Source organism: Mastigoproctus giganteus, chromosome 3 (genome assembly GCF_048544385.1).
Source record: "Mastigoproctus giganteus isolate SK-2022 chromosome 3, ASM4854438v1, whole genome shotgun sequence".
In the NCBI taxonomy this organism is placed as follows: Eukaryota; Metazoa; Arthropoda; class Arachnida; order Uropygi; family Thelyphonidae; genus Mastigoproctus; species Mastigoproctus giganteus.
Window position 1 is genome coordinate 131,310,225 of NC_143577.1, and position 26,301 is coordinate 131,336,525.

The 26,301-nt window shown below is 37.1% G+C and overlaps 1 protein-coding gene across 8 annotated transcripts in view; it reads left to right on the top strand.

The window, feature by feature from the left end:
• The window catches only part of LOC150088273 (uncharacterized), a 730,398-nt gene that overhangs the window by 545,735 nt on the left and 158,362 nt on the right, over positions 1-26,301 (top strand). For all 8 annotated transcript variants that reach the window (XM_090369435.1, XM_090369433.1, XM_090369432.1 and 5 more), the window contains 2 exons: positions 389-465; positions 8,986-9,157. In XM_090369435.1, the coding sequence (XP_090225561.1) occupies positions 389-465; positions 8,986-9,157 (249 nt within the window). The remainder of the gene's footprint in view (positions 1-388; positions 466-8,985; positions 9,158-26,301) is intronic.

A 26,301-nucleotide genomic window follows, 5' to 3' on the forward strand; every position in this document is an offset into this window, starting at 1 on the left:
AGACTGGCTAGTGGTTGCCCATTTTGCTCTTAGTACTGCCTTTATTTATTGGCAACACACTAGCACTTCTCCAATGCAAAGGAATCTCCCTGTGTTGAATGGTGACCTCATAACTAACCTTAATGGTCCAGGGCACTCGTTTGCCGTTTCCCTCAAAATTACTGGCATAAGTCATGACTCTAGGAGCTTGTGTTTAGGTTCTGAAGTATTTCTAATAAAACTTTAATACCTAATAAAATTTTATACCTAATGCTAATCAATACCCAATAAAATTTTATGCCAATTGCCCGTATTGGAAACTTGTAATTTCTAAACATTTTAGTCTTAACTTCTTTTTTATATTTTTTGTATTTTTGCATTATAATATAGTTTCCAACTTTATTCTTAGGACTAGTGGAAGACATACAGAAATCGGTAGATATCCTTATTCAACATTTTCGACAAGTAAAAGACAAATTTGAGCAGGTAATGTAGCAGTGTCACTTTAATGTTAACCCATTTTGAGAATGTTAAGCAGAAAATTGCAAAGTTTATTATTTTTCTGTTTGTGTTTAGTTTCTTAAGGATAACTTTAACTGCACTTTTTAAAAATTTTTTTTTTTTATTTCACACTCTTTCTTTGGTTCCTGTAAAATAGCAAAACTTTAAATTCAAAATTATTTCCCTGTGTTTTATACTATTTCCCATTGTATTGCTGAAGCCAAACATTAAAAACAGAATATGATCTATTATGGATTGTGGTGTGCATGTGATATACGAGTGGCAATGAATTAATGAAATTATGAACAGTAGGGTGAAGAACTGTGTGGACTTTCTGTATTCAGTTTCGTATGAAATCATAACATACTGAAAGCCTGTACAGGAAATGTAAATAGTCATAGTTGTGTACAGTTTACTTGTGAAAACAAAGATCTTGAGACATATTCTGTTAAATTGAAAGGATTCTATACAAGACAAACTTTGAGAACTAGTATTCATTTCTGAATCAGTTTCCATTCATAGGTACATTAGAGTTGTTATTGGGCAAATCTGGAGTAACAGATGAGAAGAGATTTTCTTCTGCCGAAAGCTTCTAAAACAGTACTGCAACTGCCAAAAGTAGGATTTCCCCTTTATTTAAAAAAAAAAAACACCTGTGTTTCTGTGCTACATGTCAGAATTCCAGTTACCAAGAATGGTTGACATCTAATATTATTGTAGACTGGGAAATCAAACAATATGTGCACACCCAATCTTCATAGGTACCACAGTGACAATGATCGGATGTAAAAAGATTAAAACTAGCTAACTTCACATTCGAGGATCCATCCTGTGTGAGAAAACCTAGGGTAAACCATTTAATAGTTTTGCTGACAAAATTGACCCTGAGGAATAAAACATTTTGTTGTTAGGCCAGGGCTGGCTTAAAGGGTGATCTATCATGGCATTGGATCAGGCTGCTGATGTTTAGGAGTTGCAAAATTCAGAGCAACAGGGGGAAAAATTACACTGAATCGGCAAGAGACAAGTGAACAGTTCAAAAAAGGAATTCTGTATAGAAAATTAGGGTTAGAATTTTTGGCTGTTGAAAAAAAAAACTATTAAAGCAAATTTATCCATAGCCTAATTCTTATGACATTTTGAACCACATAACCATTACAAGCGAAGTCTTCTAAGAGGTCAGTTTAAATATGTCACAAGCTGTCTCCCTGATATCAAAGTCAATTGAATACCTTAAAAATTCCAGAATGGATGAAAAATTTAAAAACAGATCCTTGCTTCTTTTTTTTTTTTTTTTTTTGTAGTTAACATTGATGGGAAATATACATGCATACACCTATAACAAACTAACATATACTACATATGTTAAGTACAACGACATATCATTGCATTTTAAAAATAGTTGTTAATATATTTGCATGTAAGTTTTAATCTTTTTTTGTGGTCCATGGCATCAATGATTGGGAAATAATGTTCTAGGCAATGTAAAAAAAGGGGGCAGTTGAATTGGAAATTTTACCTGATTTTTGAGAAAACAGCATTTCATCCCAAAAGCAAATGTTTCATAATGAAAACTAAGATGAAGTTGGAACGATTCAAATGGAAAAATTTTAGGGTATCCTTTTTTGACATTTTTAGAAAGCACAATCCAGTCATTGAAAGAAAGGTTTGAGTTGATCATGAAGCATAATGATCAATTCCAATATGGATTTAGAATTTTTGCTTATAAATCTTTAGCAGAAAGTTTTCTCTGTCTTCAAAAGATTATGCAAATTAAATAACTGAGACAGTTTAAAGATTGTGCTAAATGAAATATCTGAGACAGTTTAACAATTTTGCTGAATGAAATAATGAGACCTCCGAAGATTAGAAGATGATCAAACAGAATATTTCCAGTTGAAACTGGCAAAGCAGAGGTGGACACCATTCTGAGAGCTTTGGTTAATATAAGAAGAAAACACCCTTGAAGAGAAGCAAGTTTATTTTAGATAGTTATTAGTTTGGCCCTGTGATACCAAGCATTTACAGTATATATATATATATATATATATATATATAGCAATAGTGACAAGAACTGAATTATACATGATGCATGTATCATCTTTTAAGGGCACAAAAGGTGATATTGTTGTACACGTTGGCAATAATGATATTAAGAGTAGGAGACAGGCAGAATTACTTAACAAGTACAGGTCACTGTTGAAAAAAAAAATACGTGAATTAGGATTGAATTTGAAAGTGTGCAATTCTGCCCAGACATGATAGGAGGGAGTATATGATGAGAGCCTTGCCGATCAATTTGGCCCTGGAAAGATTGTTCAAAGACCAGGCTGAAAAATTTTTTTTCAGCCTGGTCTGTACTTGTTAATAGGAGAGACTGCTTCTACAGGGATGGGATACACTTAAATAGAAAGGGTGCAGGAATATTTGTTGATGCTATCGAGGCAGAATTAAGTGGATCGGAAAACTGTTAGCTTGGGGGGGGGATACAAGGACTAATAGATCAACAGTAGCCACTGGCAAAGGTGAAAGAGATTCTTGCACTGCTTCTATTGGAATGAGCAGCAGCCTGGAAAACAAGATGTAGGGTACTTCAGAGACTGCTGGGAGTCATTGCGGTACAAGTAAACAGATATTGTTCGGATATCAGAGATGTGGTGTCACACAGATATAAGGAATGCAGAACTGGAATTTGGGGAGTACAATGTGTACAGAAAGGATAGAAAGGGGGGAGGGGTTATGTTATTAGTTAAGAAACACACAAAATCCAAGGAAGTGAACCAGTCGACATCGCTGGACAGTGCAGTGTCGAGTCACTTTGGTGTGACATAAGCATTGGTAGATCAAAGTTGAGAGTAGGAGTATGCTATAGGCCTAATGACTCTGATGAGTATAACAAGAAACTGTACAGGGAAATAAAGTGGGCCAGTAAATCAGAGGGTCTTATAATGGGGGATTTTAATTTCCCAGATGTTGACTGGAATTTGTGGGTTTGTCACTCACACACTAGCAAGGCCTTTGTGGATTTATTGGATGATTGTTTTCTACATCAGCATGTTTGGGAGGCAACTAGAGGGAGTAATACTCTTAACCTGATTATCAGTAGTGATTTTTCATGCATTAAGAAACTGCAGATAAAGGAACCACTAGGTAGCAGTAATCACAGTGTGCTGAAGTTGGATTTACTCAAAGAGGTAACTACCATCAGGGGTAAAGGGAAGGGTTTTTGCTTTCGTAAAGGCGACTACGATGGTCTGTGACAGTATTTAAATTCTATACAGTGGGACGAACTGATGATGTTACCAACAGCAAATTCAAAATGGGAAGCATTCAAAGAATTTATCTTGGAAGCTACTAGGCTTTACATACCAAATAAGAAATATTGTTCAAGGTTTAGGCCTAAATGGATGTCAAATGAACTAATGAGACATATGGCAGAGAAAAAAAATGCATGGAATACATATAAATTAATGGGTGACATGGAAGCCTATGATAGATATAAGCTGTTTGTTTGTTGTTTGTTATTTGGTTTTTAGGAGCATTAGCAACTAAGGCCATATTGCTCCGGGATATGCGGTGGTCATTCCCTGACGTTTCCGCATCCTCTGTATTTAGTGGTGATGGGCTCGAACCCCGGTCTAATCAAGAAGCGTGTGCTACGCACTGCTGCTCCTTCCCACCTGGCTACGGAGGCGCCCGAGATATAAGCTGGTCTGTAACCAAGTCACAAAGGAGATTAGGCAGGCAAAGGCAGATTATGAGAAATCCTTGGCAAAGGATGCAAAGAAAAACAGAAAAGAGTTCTTTACCTATGTAAACTCTAGAAGGAAAGGGATGAATCAGATTGGTCCACTGGGTATTGATGGTTCAACTGTTGATGATCCTGCTCAGGTGGCTAACAAACTAAACGAGTATTTTGCACCTACATCTACATTTACTTCACCTCTGGGAATGCCAGAGGTGAAGTAAACTCTGGCAGTGAGCTAGATGATTTTGTAATAACTGAGAGGAAAATGGAGGATAAATTGTTGAGGATAAACATAAAAAAGGCTCTTGATAAAGATCCCATCGACCGAATGGGATCTATCCAGTTATATTAAAGGAGGCAGCCAAGGAAGTAAGCAAACCCTTAGCCGTAATTATGAGAGCTTCTTTGGACTCAGGGGAGGTACCCATAGACTGGAGATGTGCAAATGTGACCCCAATTCACAAAGGACGATCAAAGGCTGACACAAGTAATTATAGACCTGTGAGTTTAACTTCTGTTCCAGGGAAATTAATGGAGGCACTGGTTTAAAAAGCACTGCAGGATCATCTAGACAAGACTTCACTTATAGCTCGGACACAGCATGGTTTTGTTAAGGGAAAGTCTTGCCTGACCAATTTTATTGGATACTATGATGCAGTCACAAAAGAACTGGATGCGGGGAATAATTTTGATATTATATATTTGGATCTTAGAAAGGCTTTTGATACTGTTGCACATGGATGACTGCTGCACAAATTGGAGCAGTGTGGCATTGGAGGCAAATTGCTGCTATGGATAAAGGGATGGTTGAGGGGGAGAAGATAGGGAGTTGTAATCAATGGACACTGCTCATCGTGGACTAATGTTATTAGTGGAGTCCCTCAGGGTTCAGTGTTGGGTCCATTGTTGTTTTCTGTATTTGTAAATGATATTGATGATGGCATATCAAGCTTAATGTCCAAGTTTGCAGACGATACAGTTTGGCAGGGTTGTTAAGAACACTACTGACAGTATGCTGCTCAACAGGATCTGAAAAGGTTGAGCAGATGGCCTGAGAGGTGGCAAATGAAGTTTAACATTGACAAATGTAAAATACTACATATGGGGAACAGTAACCCCAGAGAAACGTATCAACTCTGTGGTGCTACACTGACAGTAGTAGAGAATAAAAAGGACCTGGGGGTGGTTGTGCAGGCAGATATGAAGTTTTCTGAGCAGTGCAGACAGGCTGCAAGAGTAACTCATGGTGTGTTGTCAATGATATACAGGAATTTTTCTAGCAGTGATAAGGAGGTGATTATTCCCTTGTATAAGGCAATGGTCAGGCCACACCTTGAGTACTGTATACAGGTCTGGAGGCCTCATTTCAAGAAGGATGTAGAGTAGAGCTACTGGAACAAGTACAGAGAAGGGCAACAAGATTAGTGAATGGAACAAAGGGTGGCTCTTACGAAGAAATGCTTAAGTTTTTGCAAATTACAGTGTCTTGAGACTAGGCACCGGCGAGGTGATCTGATAGAGGTGAATAAAGCCTTGAATGGTTTGTGCATTCAATGCTGATGGGATTCTTCCTCTTGCTCAGTATAATCACGTGAGAGGGCATAAATTCAAATTGAGGAAAGACAGATGTAGAATCGATGTGCGGAAATTTGCCTTTAGCCAGGGAATAGTTGGTTGGTTGTGGAACAGACTTCCATCCCTTGTTGTAGAAGTTGATAGCCTAAATAAATTTAAGGTTCAGCTAGAAAGTTATTTCAAACGAATGGAGGGATGAAATGGGAGTGGGTTGTGTTTTTTTTGTTTTTTTTGGCTGATGCTGCATAAGCCTGCTTTCTTGCATCATATGCCTCTACTAATGCTAATATAGTTTTATAAGACAATATAATTACAAAATAATATAATTTTGACCAATTTGTAGGTAAAGGAATTTAACACTTTTGTGTTAACACTTGGAGAAGCATGAACACTTACCTATATATCTGTGCTACCGCAAAAGTGATAAAATAATTTTATCACTTTTGTGATAGGTAGTTTTATGGAGAGTGAAGCACAACTGATTATCAGTCGTTAGACTCAGGAATCTAGGTGCATTAACACAGGGGATGGAATGATTATTAATCCTGTTTATGGAGTGGTTATGAGTTCTATTAGTAGAAAGACATCCCTTGAAGAACTATTAGTTTAGTTTTTGTCATTGAAGTAAGAATATTGGTACAAGATTTCAGTACAGAATTAGCATTGGTTTCTAGTTGCAGCCAAGAGTCCTCAAAAAATAAAGTTTTAAGTCATTGGCATATGCAGTTGATTGCCGAATTCCGTGAACAACTAAGTATCCATTATATGATTCCCAAATAAAGGTCCAAGTATAGAGCCTTGAGGGCATCCGTGATAAACTTGTTGAATTATAGATTGAAATTTGGTTTTGATAATGACATATGCATTGCTGAAATAAATTCTTATGATGATAAATAATTGTAATAAACAGTTGGCATGTCTAAGAACTTTGACGATGCTATCCTGCCAGAGTGAGTTCAGAGCACTCTCAAAGTCAATAAAAATAGCAAGAGTGTTTATAATGTGTGCTCCTAATTAGTTGGAAAAAGTCAACTAAGGCATCAGGGTTGCAATTCTAGAATGGAAGCTGTACTGGTTACAAGAAAGCATTTTCAGTTAGTAATGCTGTAATTCTGAACGAGATTAATCAATCAGCAACCTAACCTAAACTGGCAAACTGAATGATGATAAGATTTGTAAGAACAAGGATATTCAAGAGGTTTGTTGGGCTTTAAAGTAGTACATTGAGTAAAGCTGTTTTCCATATTGGAAGAAAAGTGGATTTTGAAAGACATTTATTGAATCATACAGTAAGACCCCCATATCTGCGGAGGATATGTTCCAAGACCTACCATGCCTGGCTGAAACTGCGGATATAAGCAAACACCTGGTGACCTCATATATAACGTGATTTTCTTGTACATACATATGTATAATAAAGTTTAATTTATAAATTAAACACACAGTAAGACATTTCCAACATTAAATACAGTAATATTAAAGTACAGCAGACTCTCGATTTACCTGGATTGGATTAACTGGGACACTTCGAGACTCCAAATTAAAAAAAAAAAAAAAAAACAGAAATCATAGAGGAGTTGGCATCCTTGTGGATGCCAACTCCTCAGAGTCAGAATTATGTTTAGGATCTGCTGCTGTCTTTCCAGACACTACTATTTCCAAGCTGATTCTCACTGAATGCATATACGCTGCAGAGCTACATGCTATAGAGTTAACCCTGGACCAGAATTATCTTAATTTGCTGATACCAAAGATATATTTATTCTGATTCTTTTGTTCATTACAGTCTTTATTATCATTGAGATACAATTCACATCCAGCCCTGTCTCAGGTTCAGCAGATATATACACTCTCTCTCTCTTTCTCTCTGAACATGAATTTGACATCCACTTCTACTGGATCCCTAGCCAGCCACATTGGGATTAGCTGCTGATTTGGCTGATATTGCGGCCAAATCAGCAACTCTCACTAACGATCGTGGCTTCCCATTCTCCTATAGGAAATAAAAAGGTAAGCTGCAGCCATAACCACTGCAGGATAGAAGCCTCCTCAATAATTCATGCTGAAGGAAATGAACCATAATCTTCCACGCTGGTTCAGTGCGGATTGGCAGATCGACCGTATTTAGCAGTCAGGGGCTTGAACCCTGGTCTACTCAAAGAGCATGTGCTACTGCACTCCCGCTCCTGACCACTCGGCTACGGAGGCCATACAGGAAATAATACAAACATATTAGATTCCCAATGGCTGGATTTATGGAATAGACAGACTACAAATAAATTACATTAGATAAAGCCTGTAATTGAACCACGGCAGTGTAGTGTGTGAAGGAATCGTAAAGAGGAAGTTGTTTTTTCTGAGCTCCTCATAGGGCACAGTCATCTGACACATTCTATTTTGCTGATGACCTTTTCTGTGTGCGAGACCTGTGACACCATTTTATCTTTCAGATATATGTTAATTCAGTGTACCAATTTTAATGATGCACACTTGACTGCTTTTAACTATTTGATTGAACCTTATATACTTTAGTCAGATTTTATCCAACAATGGCATGTCAGTTATTTTAAAATTTTTCCAATTTATTGATTTATATACCTGCTAGTGAACTTGCAACTAAAGCTGCAATTTTCTTTTTTTATCTTTTATTTCAAATGTGTTATTTTATTATATCATTGTATACAATATTTTCTGTGTAATGTCCTTCATAGTTCTGAAACTTTTCCTGTCCAGTAGTGGGGTCTATTTTAATTTTGACATCAGCGCAGAATGGACTCTGCTAATTGTAATGTGAAGCAACATGTGTCACATCCTGAATATGTCAGCAGCTGCCTAAGCATAAGCACAAGTATTATTCTGAACTCCAGAAAAGTTCAGCATTTGCTTGCATACTTATGTCAGTTGTTTGCATACTTGTTTATTATGTCAGTGATGTGTAGACAGAAAGAACATGGGAGAGGGCCTCCTCCCTTATTTGTACTAACAGGACATTGCAGTGTTTAGTAGTAATATTTGCATATATCTTTTATAAATTTTATGGTTTTATAATAACTATTAATATAGCCTCATTGTTTGTATTTTCACAATTTAACACCACACATTATGATATAATAATGTATAATGACCAAATATTATAAATATAATTAATGTAATTTTATGCTGATTTTTGTTCATTCCCCAAGGTGCGTCTGGGAAACAATACCCTGACACCGACAGTTGGACAAAAAATATTAACATTCTTATGTCCTGCTATTCATGCTCTCCTTTCTGATGGTTTGCTACCAACTGTACAGGGATTTTTTGGTCCTCTTCCTAATACCCCATGGAGAGTTGCAGAAGCATCTGTACAGCAAGGTAAGCATTTTCGAAAACTGAATATGTGCAGATCATGATTCTTGAAGCTGTAGAAGGTACTTCTGTATACATTTTAGTGTACATTGAGCACTATTTATTTTTAGGAATTATTAATGGGTTAATTATCTGAAAATCCCATAGAGAACTTTATTTGATTGAAGCTGTAAACAACTATAATGGCAGGAGCTTTAAAAAAGGCTTTTTTTTTTTTTTTTTTTACATCAAAATTAAGAAATTAGTGAATATTTCACACTGGTATATAATGGTGTTTTTCCTAAATTGAATTGCTCACTTCAGTATCTTTGAAGGATATCTGCTTGCCTGCATATGGCATGCATACATGCATGCAGCATGTTTCTGGAAGGTCTGGTAAAAGTGCTTACCAAGAAATTGAAAATGAATTACTATTGACAAGTCGAAAAATGCTTCCTTGCTGAGTTATAGCCATTTTGCAGCCACCTAGTGGTGGCAGTATTGGCAGCATTACTATTCATCTTATTTTTATTCATCTTATTACACATTATTGTGAACTAGAATCATTATGCAAATGCTGAAATGCAGTTTCAGGTCATACATTAATGTGTTCCAGGTCATACATTAATTACCAGTCATACATTAATTCCAGGTCATACATTAATGTACGACCTGGCAAATGTAACAGCTGGGTAGAAAATGAATCTTTGGAAGGTTTGGAATTAGATACTTGAATAATTCTTGACTATGCTGACCACACTTTAGTATATGTTTACTATATAAATATATAGTTAAAATCAAAATAACACCAGTTAAAAACATACAATGAAATTATTTCAATAAAAATGCTTAAAATATCCTAAGTTAAAAGCATTAATAATAAAATCTAAAAAACAGGAGCTCTCAGCATTTATATTTATCAGCTGTAAAAGCTATATTAGTGCAATGAGTATGAATACTTAATGATGACAGATGTATACTTCAAGAAATGTAGGGGAAAAGCAAGAAGGAAAGAACTGTAGGCAGAAGGAGTATAAGATAGAATAACACAGCTGTGAACTTTCCAGATTTACATTGGAAAATCCATTTTTTTTTATTTGATTTGCCCTCTTCTCCATCTCATCGTCAATATTAATTAGTTGGTTACAATGATTATATCCACCTTTTCGCAAAAATATAGTTTTTAATTTTGCAATAAATAAATAAATAATAAATAGTAAAACCACAATGAAATCAGAATTTTTTAAAAAATTCTGCAAATTTCTACTTACTTTCATTAATGAATTGGCCATCAGGTGTGCTCTGCATTGTAAAATGCAACAGAAACACAAGCCTTAATCTTTGCAATGTGTGATAATTTCATGATAATTGAAAATTATGTGTAGTGCAAAGCTAAATTCTTCAGGCCAGCACTGTATGATGCCATCAGCCTAACATGCACATACCAATATAAGTACATCGTTAACATTACAGGAATTCATTGAAGAAGTGGTACAGGAAGTATCAAGAAATGTCTGAGAATAATTTGTAATTCTTTATGCAGATTGAGGTGGTCATCATTTCACTAATTTACATTTTTTGATATACCTGCTTTTGATGTACATGCTGCTAAAATGATATTTATAATCATATAGCAGTGCTAGAGGAATTAATTGGGCCAAGGACATCTGTTAATGACACTGTTGCTTATGTAACAAAGTGCTGAACAAATCATCCCAAGAATGGGATAGTTAAATGGGAGAAGATAGAGTGGTTATCAGTATGCATTGCTCTACTCAGACTGATGTTATTAGTGGATCCCCCCCCCCAAGGTTCAGTGCTGGGCCATTTGTTGTTTATGATGTTTATTAGCAAAGGCACATGATGCAAGAAAGCAAGCTTATATAGCATCAGCCAAAATAAAAAAAACCCTTATTTCACCCATCCACTTGCTCCAAATGTTTGTCAAGTTCTGCCTTGAATCTATTTAACTTCTACAACAACGGATGGAAGTTGGTTCCAGCAATCAACCACCCGCTGGCTAAAGGCAAACTTCCGCACATCTATCCTACAACCGTCTTTCCTCAATTTGAATTTATGCCCTCTCAAGTGATTTTTCTGAGCAAGAAGAAGAATCCCATCTGCATTGAGCATGCTCAAACCATTCAGAGCTTTATACACCTCAGTCAGATCACCGCGCAGGTGCTTAGTCTCCAGACACTGTGATTTGCAAAACTTAAGCTTTTCTTCATAAGAGCAATCCTTTGCTCCCTTCACTAATCTTGTTGCCCTTCTCTTTACTCGTTTCAACAGCTCTGCATCCTTCTTAAAATGAGGCCTCCAGACCTGTATATAGTACTCAAGGTTGTGGCCTGACTATTGCCTTATACAAGGGGATAATCACCTCCTTATCCCTCCTAGAAAAATTCCCCTATATCATAGACAAGACACCATGAGCTACTCTTGCAGACCATCTGCACTGCTCAGAGAACTTCATATCTGCCTGCACAATTACCTCCAGGTCCTTTTCATTCTCTACCACTGTCAGTGTGGTACCACAGAGTTGATACGTTACTGTGGGATTACTGCTTCCCATATGTAGTACATTTGCCATCTCTCAGCCCATTTGCTCAACTCTTCTAGATCCTGTTGCAGCAGTGTACTGTCAATAGTATCATTAACAACCCTGCCAACCTTCATATCATCTGCAAACTTGGACATTAAGCTTGATATACCATCATCAATATCATTTATAAATACAGAAAACAACAATGGACCCAACACTGAACCCTGAGGGACTCCACTAATAACATTAGTCCACGAAGAGCAGTGTCCATTGATTACCACTCTCTGTCTTCTCCCACTCACCCATCCCTTTATCCATAGCAGCAATTTGCCTCCAATGCCACACTTCTCCAATTTGTGCAGCAGTCTTCTATGTGCAACAGTATCAAAGGCTTTTTTTAAAATCCAGATATATGATATCAAAGTTATTCTTTGCATCCAGTTCCTTTGTGACTACATCATAGTATCCAATCAAATTAGTCAGACAAGACTTCCACTTAACAAATACATGCTGTGTCTGAGCTATAACTGAACTCTTGTCTAGATGATCCTGCAATGCTTATTTAACCGGTGCCTCCATTAATTTCCCTGGAACAGAAGTTAAACTAACAGGTCTATAATTACCTGTGTCTCCCTTTGATCCTCCTTTGTGTATTGGGTCACATTTGCACATCTCCAGTCCATGAGTACCTCCCCTGAGTTCAAGGAAGCTCTCATAATTATGGCTAAGGGTTTGCTTACTTCCTTTGCCACCTCCTTTAATATAACTGGATAGATTCCATCCACCCCAGGTGCCTTTCTTGTGTTTATGTTCAACAATTTCTCCTCCACTTTACTCTCAGTTATTACAAGATTATCTAGTTGAATGCACCTCTGGCATTCCCCTCCCTGAATAACTCCTCATGTGTGAATATTAATGAAAGCATATCAGGCTTTAATGTCCATACAAAAAGAAGATGCATTAGTAAAGGAGGGGGCAGTGTAAAAAATTCATTATTACAATGAAGAGGTACTTGGCAATGGGTTTTACATGTACTGGAGGTGAAAATTGTCTCATTTCATTGTGCCTTGAAGGAAAGAACTGATAAGCACAGCTATGGCCACAGCCCAGTTAAATCAACACTTTCTACTAATCACAACCACTTGTCAAATAAAACATTTGATTACTTTCAGCAACTTTTGGATTCAGAAGACAAATAATATAAAGATGTGGAGAATAAAGTAACTATCAGTGCACCAGATAAAGAATCAAGCTATTTAGTAGCTGAGCTAATTGGACAAAAAATGAAATGTCACACTATTGCTGACAGCCTAATAATACCTGCCTGTTTGTAAAATAATAGTGAAAATAATGATAGGAAAAGAGGCTGGAAGTGTAATTAACAAATTACTTGTTCCTAATGAATTTATTAGTAGTTGTGTGGATGACATATCCCACAACATTGATTTTATTCTGAAATACTAAACGATACTAACTTTGCTCTTAGAATTAACAAGCCAACAGACATAACAGGTAAGCTGCTGGCATTAGTATTACTTTAAAACAAAGATGAAATAATAGAAAAATTTTATTGTTGGGAAGAACTGTCAGAGAGAATAATAAAAATATTTTTTCTGACTTTGAAGTTACAAAATGGCTGCTGAAATTAACCTATTTAACAGATATTTATCAGCACTTAAACACTTTGAACAGCAGCATGCAGCGCCCAAAAGAAAGCATTTTGACCCAAACTTAAAATAAATTCCAGGTTTGGAAAAAACACCTTTTGAATGGAAATATTGAAATGTGTCTTTTGCTACTTATGGTTCCAATTCAGATAAATTATTGAAGTAGTTATTCGATGAATTACCATTCATTTGAAATCACTGACAGAAAAGCTTGACTTTCCTTCTTTGACATCAGAAATTTATGACTTGGGTTAGGAATTCTTTTGATGAGTTCTCACTAAATTCACAAAATTTACTCAGTCTGTAAGAACTGATTGTAGTTCAGTCAGTTCTTACAGACTGGGTAAATTTTGTCAATCAGAGGGAGTAATACTCATGATCTCCTTATCAGCAGTGATTCTTTATGCATTAAGAATCTGCAGATAAAGGAACCACTAGGTGGCAGTGATCACAGTGTAGTGACGTGGTATTTACTTAAAGATGTAACTAACATCGGGAGGGAAGGGTTTTTGCTTTTGTAGAGGTGATTACAGTGGTCTCGGAGTTTTTAAATTCTGTACTGTTGAGACCAACTAATGTTACCAACAGCAAATTCTAAATGGGAAGCATTCAAGGAATTAATCTTGGAAGCTATTAGGCTTTTCATACCAATTAAGAAATACTGTTCAAGGTTTAGGCCTAAATGGATGTCAGTTGACCTAATGTGACTTGTGGCAGGGAAGAAGAAGGCATGGGATGCATATAAATTATCAGGAAACACAGATGCCTTGGTAGATATAAGATAGAATGTAATCAAGTCACAAAGGACAATAGGTAAGTAAAGGCAGATTACGAGAAATCTTTGGCAAACAATGTAAAGAAAAACAGTAAAGACTTTACTTATATGTAAACTCTGGAACAGGGGTCAGCAACCTGCGGCTTGCGAGCCGCAACGAGCTCTTTGAACATGTAACTGCAGCTCTTTAACTTTTAGCTCACATGAAGCACAATTTGAAATGGAGTTAGAGGACTTAAAAATCAAGGACATGTGGGCCTTAAAACTGAAAATGAGGATTTGGAGAGGCAAAAGGCTGCCCTTGCAATTCTACCAAAGTGGACAGTGATAGATGAGTTTAAAATAGTTGGAAACTGAATCTTTCATAATTAAAAATAAAATTTTAAACGTTATTCAAATATATGTATAATTATATCACATGACAATAGTGGGCGAATTGCTAATGCTGCGTTTGTGGTGCCATCCATTTTTCATTTTTCGTCTACATAAACTGGTTAAGATTACTATTGTCAGTAGTGTGGCTTTGCACTGGAGTGCTTGAATCTGTTCTATTTTTAATTTTCGCTGCATCAGGACGACTGCTATTCAGGTCCTCTGCATTGGCAGTTTGATCTGGGGGATCAGGTGGCGGACTGATCTTTCGATCAACTCGCCTTTGCGGCGATTTGTCTAGTGATCGAAATGCAGCAATTCCCTGACCATTATTGGCTTTGTGGTCCTCTATTGAGATGGGGCGTAATGGTCAGTCTGTTTTTGGTCTATTTTTGTTTTATTTTACTGTAGTGGTCTAGATCTATTGGTGATATTTCACATAAATTTGGACCTGGTTCCCGTAAGATGGGGTGATGTTAAATTTCTATTTTAATTGGCTTTCAAAATTTAATGAATTATTATTTATTATTCTTATAATTAGATGTTCTAAATTATCTTAGGGATTTTCTGCTGCAATATTTTTACTCTTGTTACCCCTCTCTTCCCTCCCTGTTTGGTTTGATTCTTAAGTTTAATTCCGACTATTTTCGCTCGTCTTGCCATACTGCTGGCATTATTTTTTATTTTTAACTCTCATTCTAATTTATTTGTATGGTTATATTTCAAGCATCATGTCGAGGAATATGCTTTTTGCTGCCTCTGACGTTTGCTGTACCTTTTTATTTTATTTTTATTATGAAAGATTGTTTCCAACTATTTTAAACATTATTCAAATATATGTATAAGTGTATATATATATATATATATATTACAAATTATGTAATATATTTTTTAAAAAAACACTTTCCCACTCTATTTCATTTTTTAAAAACTTCCCCCCTCCCTCCTCCTCTTTGGATTCTCTCTTTTTTTTTTAATTAGATCAAAAATGGCTCTTCATTCAAAAAAGGTTGCTGACCCCTACAAGTTGTCGACGATTTGATTGACCGTCGGCAACTTGATGAACTTCTCAGATATCTGACAAACTGAATGAGTATTTTTGCATCTACATTCACACATGAGGAGGTGTGTAGGGAATTGGAGGCCAGAAGCTTATCAAATTCTGGCAGGGAGCTAAATGATTTTGTAATAACTAAGGGCAAAGTGGAGGAGAAATTGTTGATATTGAACATAAGAAAAGCACCTGTGGCAGATGGGATCTATCTACTTATATTAAAGGAAGTAAGCAAACTCTTAGTTATAATTATGAAACCTTCCTTGGACTCAGGGGAGGTCCATGTGGACTGGAGATGTGCAAATGTATCCCCAATTCACAAAGCGAGATCAAAGGGTGACACAGGTAATTACAGACCTGTTAGTCTAACTTCTGTTCTTAACTTCTAGACATGACTGCAAGTATAGTTAACAGCATGGGTTTGTTAAAGGGTAGTCTTGTCTGACAAATTTGATTGGATACTATGATGTGGTTACAAAGGAACTGGATGCAAAGAATAATTTTGATATCATATACTTGGATTTTAAGAAAGCTTTTGATACTGTGGCACATGGAAGGCTACCATACAAATTGGAGCAGTATGTCATTAAGGGCAAGTTGCTACAATGGATAAAAGGATGGTTGAATGGGAGAAGACAGAGTGGTTATTAGTGGACTCTGCTCGTCATGTACTAATGTTATTAGTGGAGTCCCCCAGGGTTCTGTGCGAGGACTGTTGTTGTTTTTGGTATTTATTAATGATATTGATGAAGGTATATCAGGTCAATGTCTAAGTTTTCAGATAATACAAAGGTTGGCAGTGTTGTTAATGACACTAATGATAGTATGCTACTGCAACAGGATCTAGAAAAGTTGAGTAGATAAGCTGAGAGGTGACAACTGAAGTTTAACCTTGACAAATGTAAAGTAATGCATATGGGTAGCAGTAATCCCAGAGAAATGTACCAACTGTGTGGTACTACACTCAGGGTAGTGGAGAATGAAAAGGACGTGGGTGTAATTGCGCAGTCAGACCTGAATTTTTCTGAGCAATGCAAAATGGTTGCAAGAGTAGCTCATGGTGCAAGAATTTTACTAGCAGAGATATGGGGGTATTAGTCTCCCCGTATAAGGCAATGATCAGGCCACACCTTGAGTTCTGTATATAGGTCTGGAGGCCTCATTTTAGGAAAGATGTAGAGCTGCTGAAATGATTACAGAGAAGGGCAACAGGACTGGTGAGTCGAACAAAGGGTTGGTGTTACCAAGAAAGGCTTAAGTTCTGCAAGTTGCAGCTTCTGGAGAATCTGCAAGGTGATCTAATTGAGGTATATAAGGCCTTGAATGGATTGAGCAAGCTCAGTGCTAATGGAATTCTTTCTCTTGCTCAGATTATACACCAGAGGTGTCATAAGTTCAAATAAAAGACGGTTGCAGAATAGATGCGTGGCAATTTGCCTTTAGCCAGCGGGTGGTTGATTGCTGGAACAAACTTACATCTGTTGTTGTGGAAGTTGATTGCTTAAATAAATTCAAGGAAGAATTGGACAAACTTTAGGAACAAATGGATGGGTGAAATGGGAGGGTTTTTTTTTTTTTTTTTGCTGATGCTATATAAGCTTGCTTTCTTGCATCATGTCTCTACTAATGCTAATGATCCACTGACAGACAAGTCGTGTCAAAGTGTCCAGAGAGCAAATATTGGAAAAGATATATGCTCAGTAAAAAAAAACCAAACCTTCTACACTGATTGGTTTCCTAGTAATAATAAGAAAACTACCTGTTTCACTACATGTAATTATTAAGAAATTAACCAAATTTCCTTTCCGTATGCTTAAAATTTGTAAAACAGATATTTGGTTGGGTTTAGAGGACAATAATATGAAAATAAAAGCTGCATGTTTTATTAGTTCAAAATTTTCATTATTTTCAAAATTTTTCTCTTGCACTTTGAATAGGTAAACAATATCCATGTAAGAGGTGGATTTTATATATACAGTAGACTCTCGATTTTCCAGGATAGATGGTAAACAACAAATTCCGGATAATCGATTTCCTGGTTAATCCAAAAATACAAAAGTTCCCTACATACGTAAGAGATACGTTCCAGGATTTCTTGCATAAGTCGAGTTTTACATAACTCAGGAATGACTAATAACCTATTGCTACTATATTATTCTTGACAAATCTGAATTCAGCACGATACTTGTTAATGTTTGACCATTTTCATACATCCTTATTAGTTTAATTTTCTGATCCAAATCGATCGCTTTCGTTTTCTTGGTAGATTTACTAGTACCGCTGTCACGTATTCTCTTAGTCGGTACTGATAACGGTCAAAATGAAATTTTCTGTAAAGAACTTCACAGGGTTAAGGCGAAAACTCACTATTATCACCCTGTGTGAGCTCACATTTTGCTAAAGCACATTTCTGGAGGTCACTACCATTAAACAATAAAAACAATTTGCACTTTCCGTGTTATTGGGTTTTTCTGTTTGTGTATCTAATTATAAACAGGTAGCAAACTCAATCTTATTGCATTTTCAAAAATACCGATAGCTGGAATTCTATGATTTAACGGATACACCGTTTTCAAGTTTTTGAATAATTTCCAGTTTTCAGTTTAACTGAAAACTGAACTCTTTTCCGTTTACCCATTATTTTTGCGATTTTTAAACAACAACAAAAAAAAAAAAAAAATTACTATAAAAAAATTGATATGCCTGACATAACTGCTGGTTAAAACAAGTAACACGGACATAATAGGGCTTACAGAGACGTGGTGCCACCCGGAAATTGGGGATGATGAGTTTCAGTATGGCTTGTATAATGTATTTAGGAAGGATCGGTTAGATAGAAGGGGTGGTGGAGTAATGCTTCTTATCAGAAGCAGCCTGAGTGCGACGATAGCTTACCCGGATTCAGACATTTCACGTGCTAGTATAGAGTCTGTATGGTGTGAGATAGTTGGAAACAAAGGTATAATGCGAGTAGGAGTAATCTACAGACCAGGTGATTGTGAAGATTATGACAAAAGCCTCTACATGCAAATGGAATGGTCAAGTAAGCGTCAGTGCCTTATTATGGGTGATTTCAATTTGCCTCTAATTGATCGGAATAAATGGGAAGGAAACTCGACATGGGGAACAAAATTTTTAAATCAGCTAGATGACTGTTATTTGTATCAACATGTCAGGGAAAGTACTAGAGAAAAGAATATCCTAGACCTCATCATCACCCATGAATCAGATGACATAAGAGGGCTGACAGTAGAGGAACCAGTAGCAGGAAGTGATCACGGAGTTCTACGGTGATGATGACGAGAGAGGTAGCAGAAGTAAAAGGCAAAGGAATGGGTTTTAATTTCAGAAAAGGAAATTACGATGCCTTAAGGTGCTAGATGTCCTCTATTAACTGGGTAGATATTGCACCGAGAATGAATACATTTGAACTGTGGTACACTTTTAAAACATTAATCACAGATGCCTTGAATGCATATATACCATTAAAAAAATATTCCACGAGAAGGGTTCCAAGTTGGATGAATAGTGAAGTTGCCACACTACTTGAGCAGAAAAAGGTGGCATGGAAAGGTTACAGAGCAATAAAAAGTACTGAAGCGTATAACAGCTACAAGGTGATGTGTAATAGAGCCACAGAAAAGGTTCGACAGGCAAAGGCAGTTTATGAGAAATCACTAGCAAACAGAGCAAAGAGGGGGGATAAAGAATTCTTCACATATATAAATGCCAAGAAGAGCAGGACAAACCAGATCGGACCTTTACGTAAGGGAAAGGGGATAGTAATAAATACACCAGCTGCCGTTGCAGATGAACTCAACAGTTATTTTGCATCGATATTTACAAATGAAAAGCCTTTTGTGGCAATGGGAAATTGTGGGAGCGAAGTTAAAAAATATGTAATTAATGATATTGAAATTTCGCAAGATTATTTAATGAAAAAACTTTCGAGAATACAGACCAGTAAGGCTCCTGGAGTTGATGGAATATACCCTATAATCTTAAGAGAGGCGGCAAGCGAGTGCATTGAACCATTGAGGCTAATTATGCGAGCATCACTAGACTCTGGGGAGATTCCCTTGGATTGGAAAAGTGCAAATGTATCTCCCATACATGAGGGTGGCTCTAAAAGTGAAGTTGGAAATTATCGACCTGTCAGTCTGACTTCAGTAGTAGGGAAAATCATGGAGGCAATGATCAAGGGTGGAATTCAGGATCGTTTGGATCGAATTGAAATTCTCAAGGATACTCAGCATGGTTTTGTAAAGGGAAAATCATGTTTAACAAATCTGGTTCGCTATTTCGAAAGGGTCACTCACGAGCTGGATTTAGGGAATAATTTCGACATTGTTTATTTAGATTTTAGCAAAGCTTTTGACTCAGTCCCACATGAGCAGTTGCTTTATAAGCTGGAACAGGTTGGAATCACTGGGAAAATCCTTAGATGGATAGAAGGATGGCTTCAGGGCAGGAGGCAGAGGGTTGTGATAAATGGCTATTCCTCAGATTGGGTTGATGTAAGAAGTGGGGTTCCCCAAGGATCAGTATTAGGATCACTGTTGTTTTTAATTTTCATAAACGACATTGATGAAGGGATAGAGGGCGTGATGTCTAAATTTGCAGATGATGTTAAAATTGGTAGAGTAGTTAATGATCACAGTCGAGCTGAGCTTCTTCAGAGAGACCTAGATAGATTTCAGGAATGGTCAGAAAAATGGCAGCTGTGCTTTAATCCAACAAAGTGTAAGGTATTACACCTGGGAAACAGTAATCCCAAAAAAACTTATTCACTTGGTGGAGTTCAACTAAACCCAGTACTGGAGGAAAGGGACTTGTGTGTTACGATACGATCAGACATGAAATTCTCTGAGCATTGTAAATAGGTTGCAAGGAAGGCCCATGGTGTCCTATCGATGATCTATCGAACTTTTGCAAGTAGAGATAGGGATGTGATAATCCCATTATATAAGGCTTATGTTAGACCACACTTGGAATACTGTGTTCAAGTATGGAGACCGCACCTAAAGAAAGACATCGAGCTTCTTGAAAGGGTTCAAAGACGGGTAACTCGCCTGGTGTGAGATCGGCAAAAGGGCGTCCTTATGAAGAAAGACTTCGAATATGTGGGTTGCAGAGTTTGGAAACTAGACACCTTAGAGGAGATTTGAATGAGGTGTTTAAGGCTCTGAGAGGCATAGTAAAATGAATGAGGACAAAATTTTCAAGATTATAAATGATGCTAGAACTAGGAGACATAAATTCAAGTTACGGGGGGAAGATTGGACTGCAGGAAGTTTTATTTTAGCCAGCGAGTTATAAATTACTGGAATAAGTTGCCTTCATGGGTGGTAGAGGCTGACAGTTTGGGGAAATTCAAAGGTCATCTGGATAGTACTTTCGGGTAAGGGAAGTGCATAGGATGATAGGTTTAATTTCCTTTTTTTTTTTTTTATTAATTATTATTATTTTTTATTTATTTATTTATTTATTTTTTTTTTTTTTTGGCTGGTGCAGCATAAGCCATAGGCTTTCTTGCACCATGCGGCCGTTACTAATAAATAACGAAACAAAATTTGTCTTTTTGCGGTGCAACAGAACACAATTGACACAACGTACTAAAACAAAGGGGGCTTAGAGGGGAACAGGTATCCTGTGTGTTAGTATTAGTAATGGCCGCATGGTGCAAGAAAGCCTATGGCTTATGCTGCACCAGCCAAAAAAAAAAATCCAAACAAAACAATGATTAAAAACAAACAAACAAAAAAAATAATAATTATAATTTCCCATTGCCACAAAAGGTTTTTCATTTGTAAATATCGATGCAAAATAACTGTTCAGTTCATTTGCAACTGCAGCTGGTGTATTTAATACTATCCCCTTTCCCTTACGTAAAGGTCCGATCTGGTTTGTCTTGCTCTTCTTGGCATTTATATATGTGAATAATTCTTTATCCTCCCCTCTTTGCTCTGTTTGCTAGTGATTTCTCATAAACTGCCTTTGTCTGTCGAATCTTTTCTGTGGCTCTATTACACATCACCTTGTAGCTTTTATAGGCTTCAGTACTTTTTATTACTCTGTAACCTTTCCATGCCACCATTTTCTGCTCAAGTAATGTGGCAACTTCACTATTCATCCAACTTGGAACTCTCCTCGTGGAGTATTTTTTTTTAATGGTATATTCTCATTCAAGGCATCTGTGATTAATGTTTTAAAAACGTACCACAGTTCAAATGTATTCATTCTCGGTGCAATATCTACCCAGTTAATAGAGGACATGCAGCACCTTAAGGCATCATAATTTCCTTTTCTGAAATTAAAACCCATTCCTTTGCCTTTTACTTCTGCTACTTCTTGTCATCATCCACCGTAGAACTCTGTGATCACTTCCTGCTACTGGTTCCTCTACTGTCAGCCCAGTTATGTCATCTGATTCATGGGTGATGATGAGGTCTAGGATATTTTTTTCTCTAGTACTTTCCCTGACATGTTGATACAAATAACAGTCATCTAGTTGATTTAAAAATTTTGTTCCCCATGTCGAGTTTCCTTCCCATTTACTCCAATCAATTAGAGGCAAATTGAAATCACCCGTAATAAGACATTGACGCTTACTTGACCATTCCATTTGCATGTAGAGGCTTTTGTCATAATCTTCACAATCACCTGGTCTGTAGATTACTCCTACTCGCATTATACCTTTGTTTCCAACTATCTCACACCATACAGACTCTATACTAGCAGGTGAAATGTCTGAATCCAGGAAAGCTATCGTCGCACTCAGGCTGCTTAAGAAGCATTATCCCACCACCCCTTCTATCTACCCTATCCTATCCTTCCTAAATACATTATACAAGCCGTACTTAAACTCATCATCCCCAATTACCTGGTGGCACCACGTCTCTGTAAGCCCTATTATGTCCACGTTACTTGTTTTAACCAGCAGTTTGAATTCGCTCATTTTATTGACGACACTTCTAACGTTACTGTATAAACAATTAAGATTTACAGTTCTTGTATATTTAACAACCCTAAAACAACCCTTGAAGTTTTTTAGGCTCTCTTCCCTGATATTAGCTACCTGCTCACGTGAAACGTTTCTGCCCCCAGAACATCTAGATAATACATCCAGTTGGGGTAACAGATAAGAGGTATGTGCAAGAGTTACATTGACCATTATCAGATAAACGCATGTCAGTATTACCCACATCCCCCCAAGCTAGCAGTTTCCCTGCACCTTTAAGGTATCCTCAATAATACTGGCAAAAACCTTTGCACCACCTTTGTTTAAGTGTATCCCGTCTCTTAAAAACGAATTCCTTGTACCTACAAGTGTGGGTCATGCTGATAGAAATTTCCCCCCTAAAGCCTTGCAGATTCCTTCAAGTCTTGATTTAATCCACAAGGCTCTTAATATATAATCCCTCCTATCGTGTCTGGGCAGAATTGCAGACACATAGACATTATGGCCTAGCTCGCGGCATTTCCTCAGCATGGTCCTGTATTTTTCCAACAAATCGTCAGATCGTGTACGTTTAATATCATTAGTCCCCACCTGAATAATAATATTCTCTTTACCCCCTTTAAAATCTGACAATGTGTTGGTGACATCATCAATAGTTGCTCCCGGCAGACATACCCTGGTTCTACTCCACCTATCCTTATTACAAAAAATATTCCCCGTTTCCCTGACAATGGAGTCTCCTAATAAAACAATGTCCTTTTTAACCAGAGTAGTTTGCACTTGGTTTTTCTGTTTTGAGGCTCTAATCGGGTGTGCATCTCTTGGTCGATTGCTGGAGTCTTGAGTCCCTGACGAGCTCCCAGATGCATTATTCTCGAGGGCAAGTACCCATTTTTTCAGGGACTCAAATTGTTCCATCAGTGCACCAAATTGTAATTTAAGATCGGTGCACTCCTCACATCGATCAAAAAGAAAAGAATCCCCAGGTGAAGTAGAATTAGTCACCAGGTCGACCTTGGAAAACATTCCACACGTTCCACAACGGATTAAATCATGACTCACCCGTAAATCGCCATCGGCTAGTTCCGTGTGAGTCACGATACCCTGTGACGTGTTTAAGGCAGATCTCGTAACTACTATTATAAAATTAAATAAATATCAATGAAAGTTAACTTTAAAAAATTATATCTATAATATTATTAAAATCAAACTGTTATAGGAAAACCTATAACAAAATAATTCAACAATATCAAATATTTAAAAGCACTATCCAAAAGTAAACCACTTAACTGAGGAGCCCTGACTAAGTGCATCCGCTCACCTCAAATGCCAACACTGAGACATCAGACACTCAGCCTAAAACACTGATGAATCCAATATCTCTCTATTACAGAAGATTTAGAAGACGTCCGGTTGGCCTGCCTCCCTAAAATCCACTCATGCACACCTTCTCGATGGTAAGCCCTGTTACGTCACTTAGGTGGCAACGAACGCGTAGAGCGGTTCTCTTCAAGATGCCTGGTCACCTTGAAGAGGAAAAGACCAAACCCTCCAGCATATGACAGCACGACAAAACAAATGGCCCTCAGTTCCCAGCAGCTATCACTCCCCCTCTTACGGCATCGAGAGGATCAGAGTGGAAGCAGGGGGTGCTAAGAATCTCTGGGTACGACCAGGCTGCCATGCACAGAAACTGAACTTGGCCTGTTATAACGTAGTATCACTCATCGGTGAAGAGAGGATATTAGAACTGGAAAAGGACTTAGAAAATGTGAATTGGAATATCATTGGTTTGGCTGAAACAAGAAGAAGAAATGAATCACTTATAAGTTTATCAAGTGAAAATCTGCTGTACACCAATGGAAACAGTGAAAGGAGTGAAGGTGAAGTTGTGTTTCTGGTTCATAAAGATTTTAAAAACAACATTTTGGAATTCAAAAGCACATCACCATGTGCTTTTGCAAAAGGAATATTACAACTTTCTAAAAGTGAGAAACCTATAGGGAAAAAGAAATCCAAAGAAGAAAAAATTAGTCAAGAAACACTTGTCATGATGAACCAAAGACGACAAATGAAGAGCAAGAAAAACACTGACAGGGAGAAAATTGAGTATATTGAGTTATGCAAAGCCATTAGAAAGAGACTCAGAGAGGACATAAGAAGATTTAACACAAGAAAAGTAGAACAAGCATTTAGGGAAAACAAAGGATTTAAATCAGCAGCCATGAGCAGTAATACAGAAAGACAAATGATACTGAAACTGAAGAATAGCGATGGTGTACTTATAAACAGCAGAGAAGGCATAATTCAAATAGCAGAAGACTACTATAGAGAATTATACAATGAGCGACGGGAAGATGGATTGAAAAGTAGCAACACATACGACATACCCGATATTCTCCTAATGAGGTAGAACATGCATTGAAGAAAATGAAGAATCAGAAAGCCCCTGGGGAAGATGAAGTTACTGTAGAGTTGTTTGTTATCCCACATCTTGTTATCCCACATCTACAAGTTGATCACAAGGGTCATTACTAACAGATTAGAAAGAATACTTGATGAGAATCAACCGAAAGAGCAAGCTGGCTTTAGGACAGGATTCTCAACTATGGATCACCTTCACGTAATATCACAGCTAATGGAGAAAGCAAATGAATATAAAACACCATTATGTCTGTCATTTGTGGATTATGAAAAGGCATTTGACTCCATACAGCATAAGGCAATGTTTCAGGCACTGGAAAGACAAGGCATAGATACCCCACATATTATGATTTTGAAGAAAATATACAAGAGTGCTACCTCCTTTATTAGACTAGACAAAGACAGTAGGAAATTTAAAATCGAGAAAGGAGTTCGACAAGGAGACAATATCTCTGAAGCTGTTTACTGCTGCCCTTGAGGAAGCTTTCAGAAGATTAGACTGGTCACAGAAAGGAGTCAGTGTGAACGGAGAGTACCTAAACCATTTTCGATTTGCAGATGACATTGTGGTCATAAGCCACGATCCCAAAGAATTAGAGGAAAGTCTTAATCAGTTATGCACAGTTAGTAAGGATTTTGGACTAAAGATGAATATGACTAAAACAAAAGTAATGATGAACAAATATGCCACAGAAAGGGAAATAATGACTGAAGGAGCAGTAATTGAAAAAGTGGAGTCATATACTTATCTGGGACAAGTTATTAGCTGTAATAATGATAAATGGCTGGAAGTCAAGAGAAGAATAAATTTTGGATGGATAGCATTCATGAAATATAGTGACATACTGAAGAGCAATATCCCAGTTTGTCTGAAACATAAAATAACGAACCAATGTTTACTCCCCACCATGACTTATGGAAGTGAAACTTGAGCACTCACCAAAAGAATGGAAGAGAAGCTGAGAACTACACAGCGAAGAATGGAACGAATTATATTGGGAATCAGACTGTTAGATAAGAAGAGAAACACATGGATTAGGCAGCAAACTGAAGTAAAGGACATTCTTATCAAAACTAAAGAACTAAAATGGTCTTGGGCAGGACACATACCTCGAAGACATGATGACAGATGGACTAAGAAAATAACAGAATGGTACCCAAGAGGAGCTAGAAGAAAACCTGGAAGACAAAGGCGGAGATGGATAGATGAAATTCATGAGTTTGTGGGTAGTAAATGGATGGCCAGTTCTCAAAACAGAAGGAACTGGAAAGTTGCTGGAGAGGCCTTCATCCTGCAGTGGATTGAAAATGGCTGATGTTGATGACTAAAACAAACTAAACATTTTTTTTTTTTTTTTTTTTGAGGGTAAGGT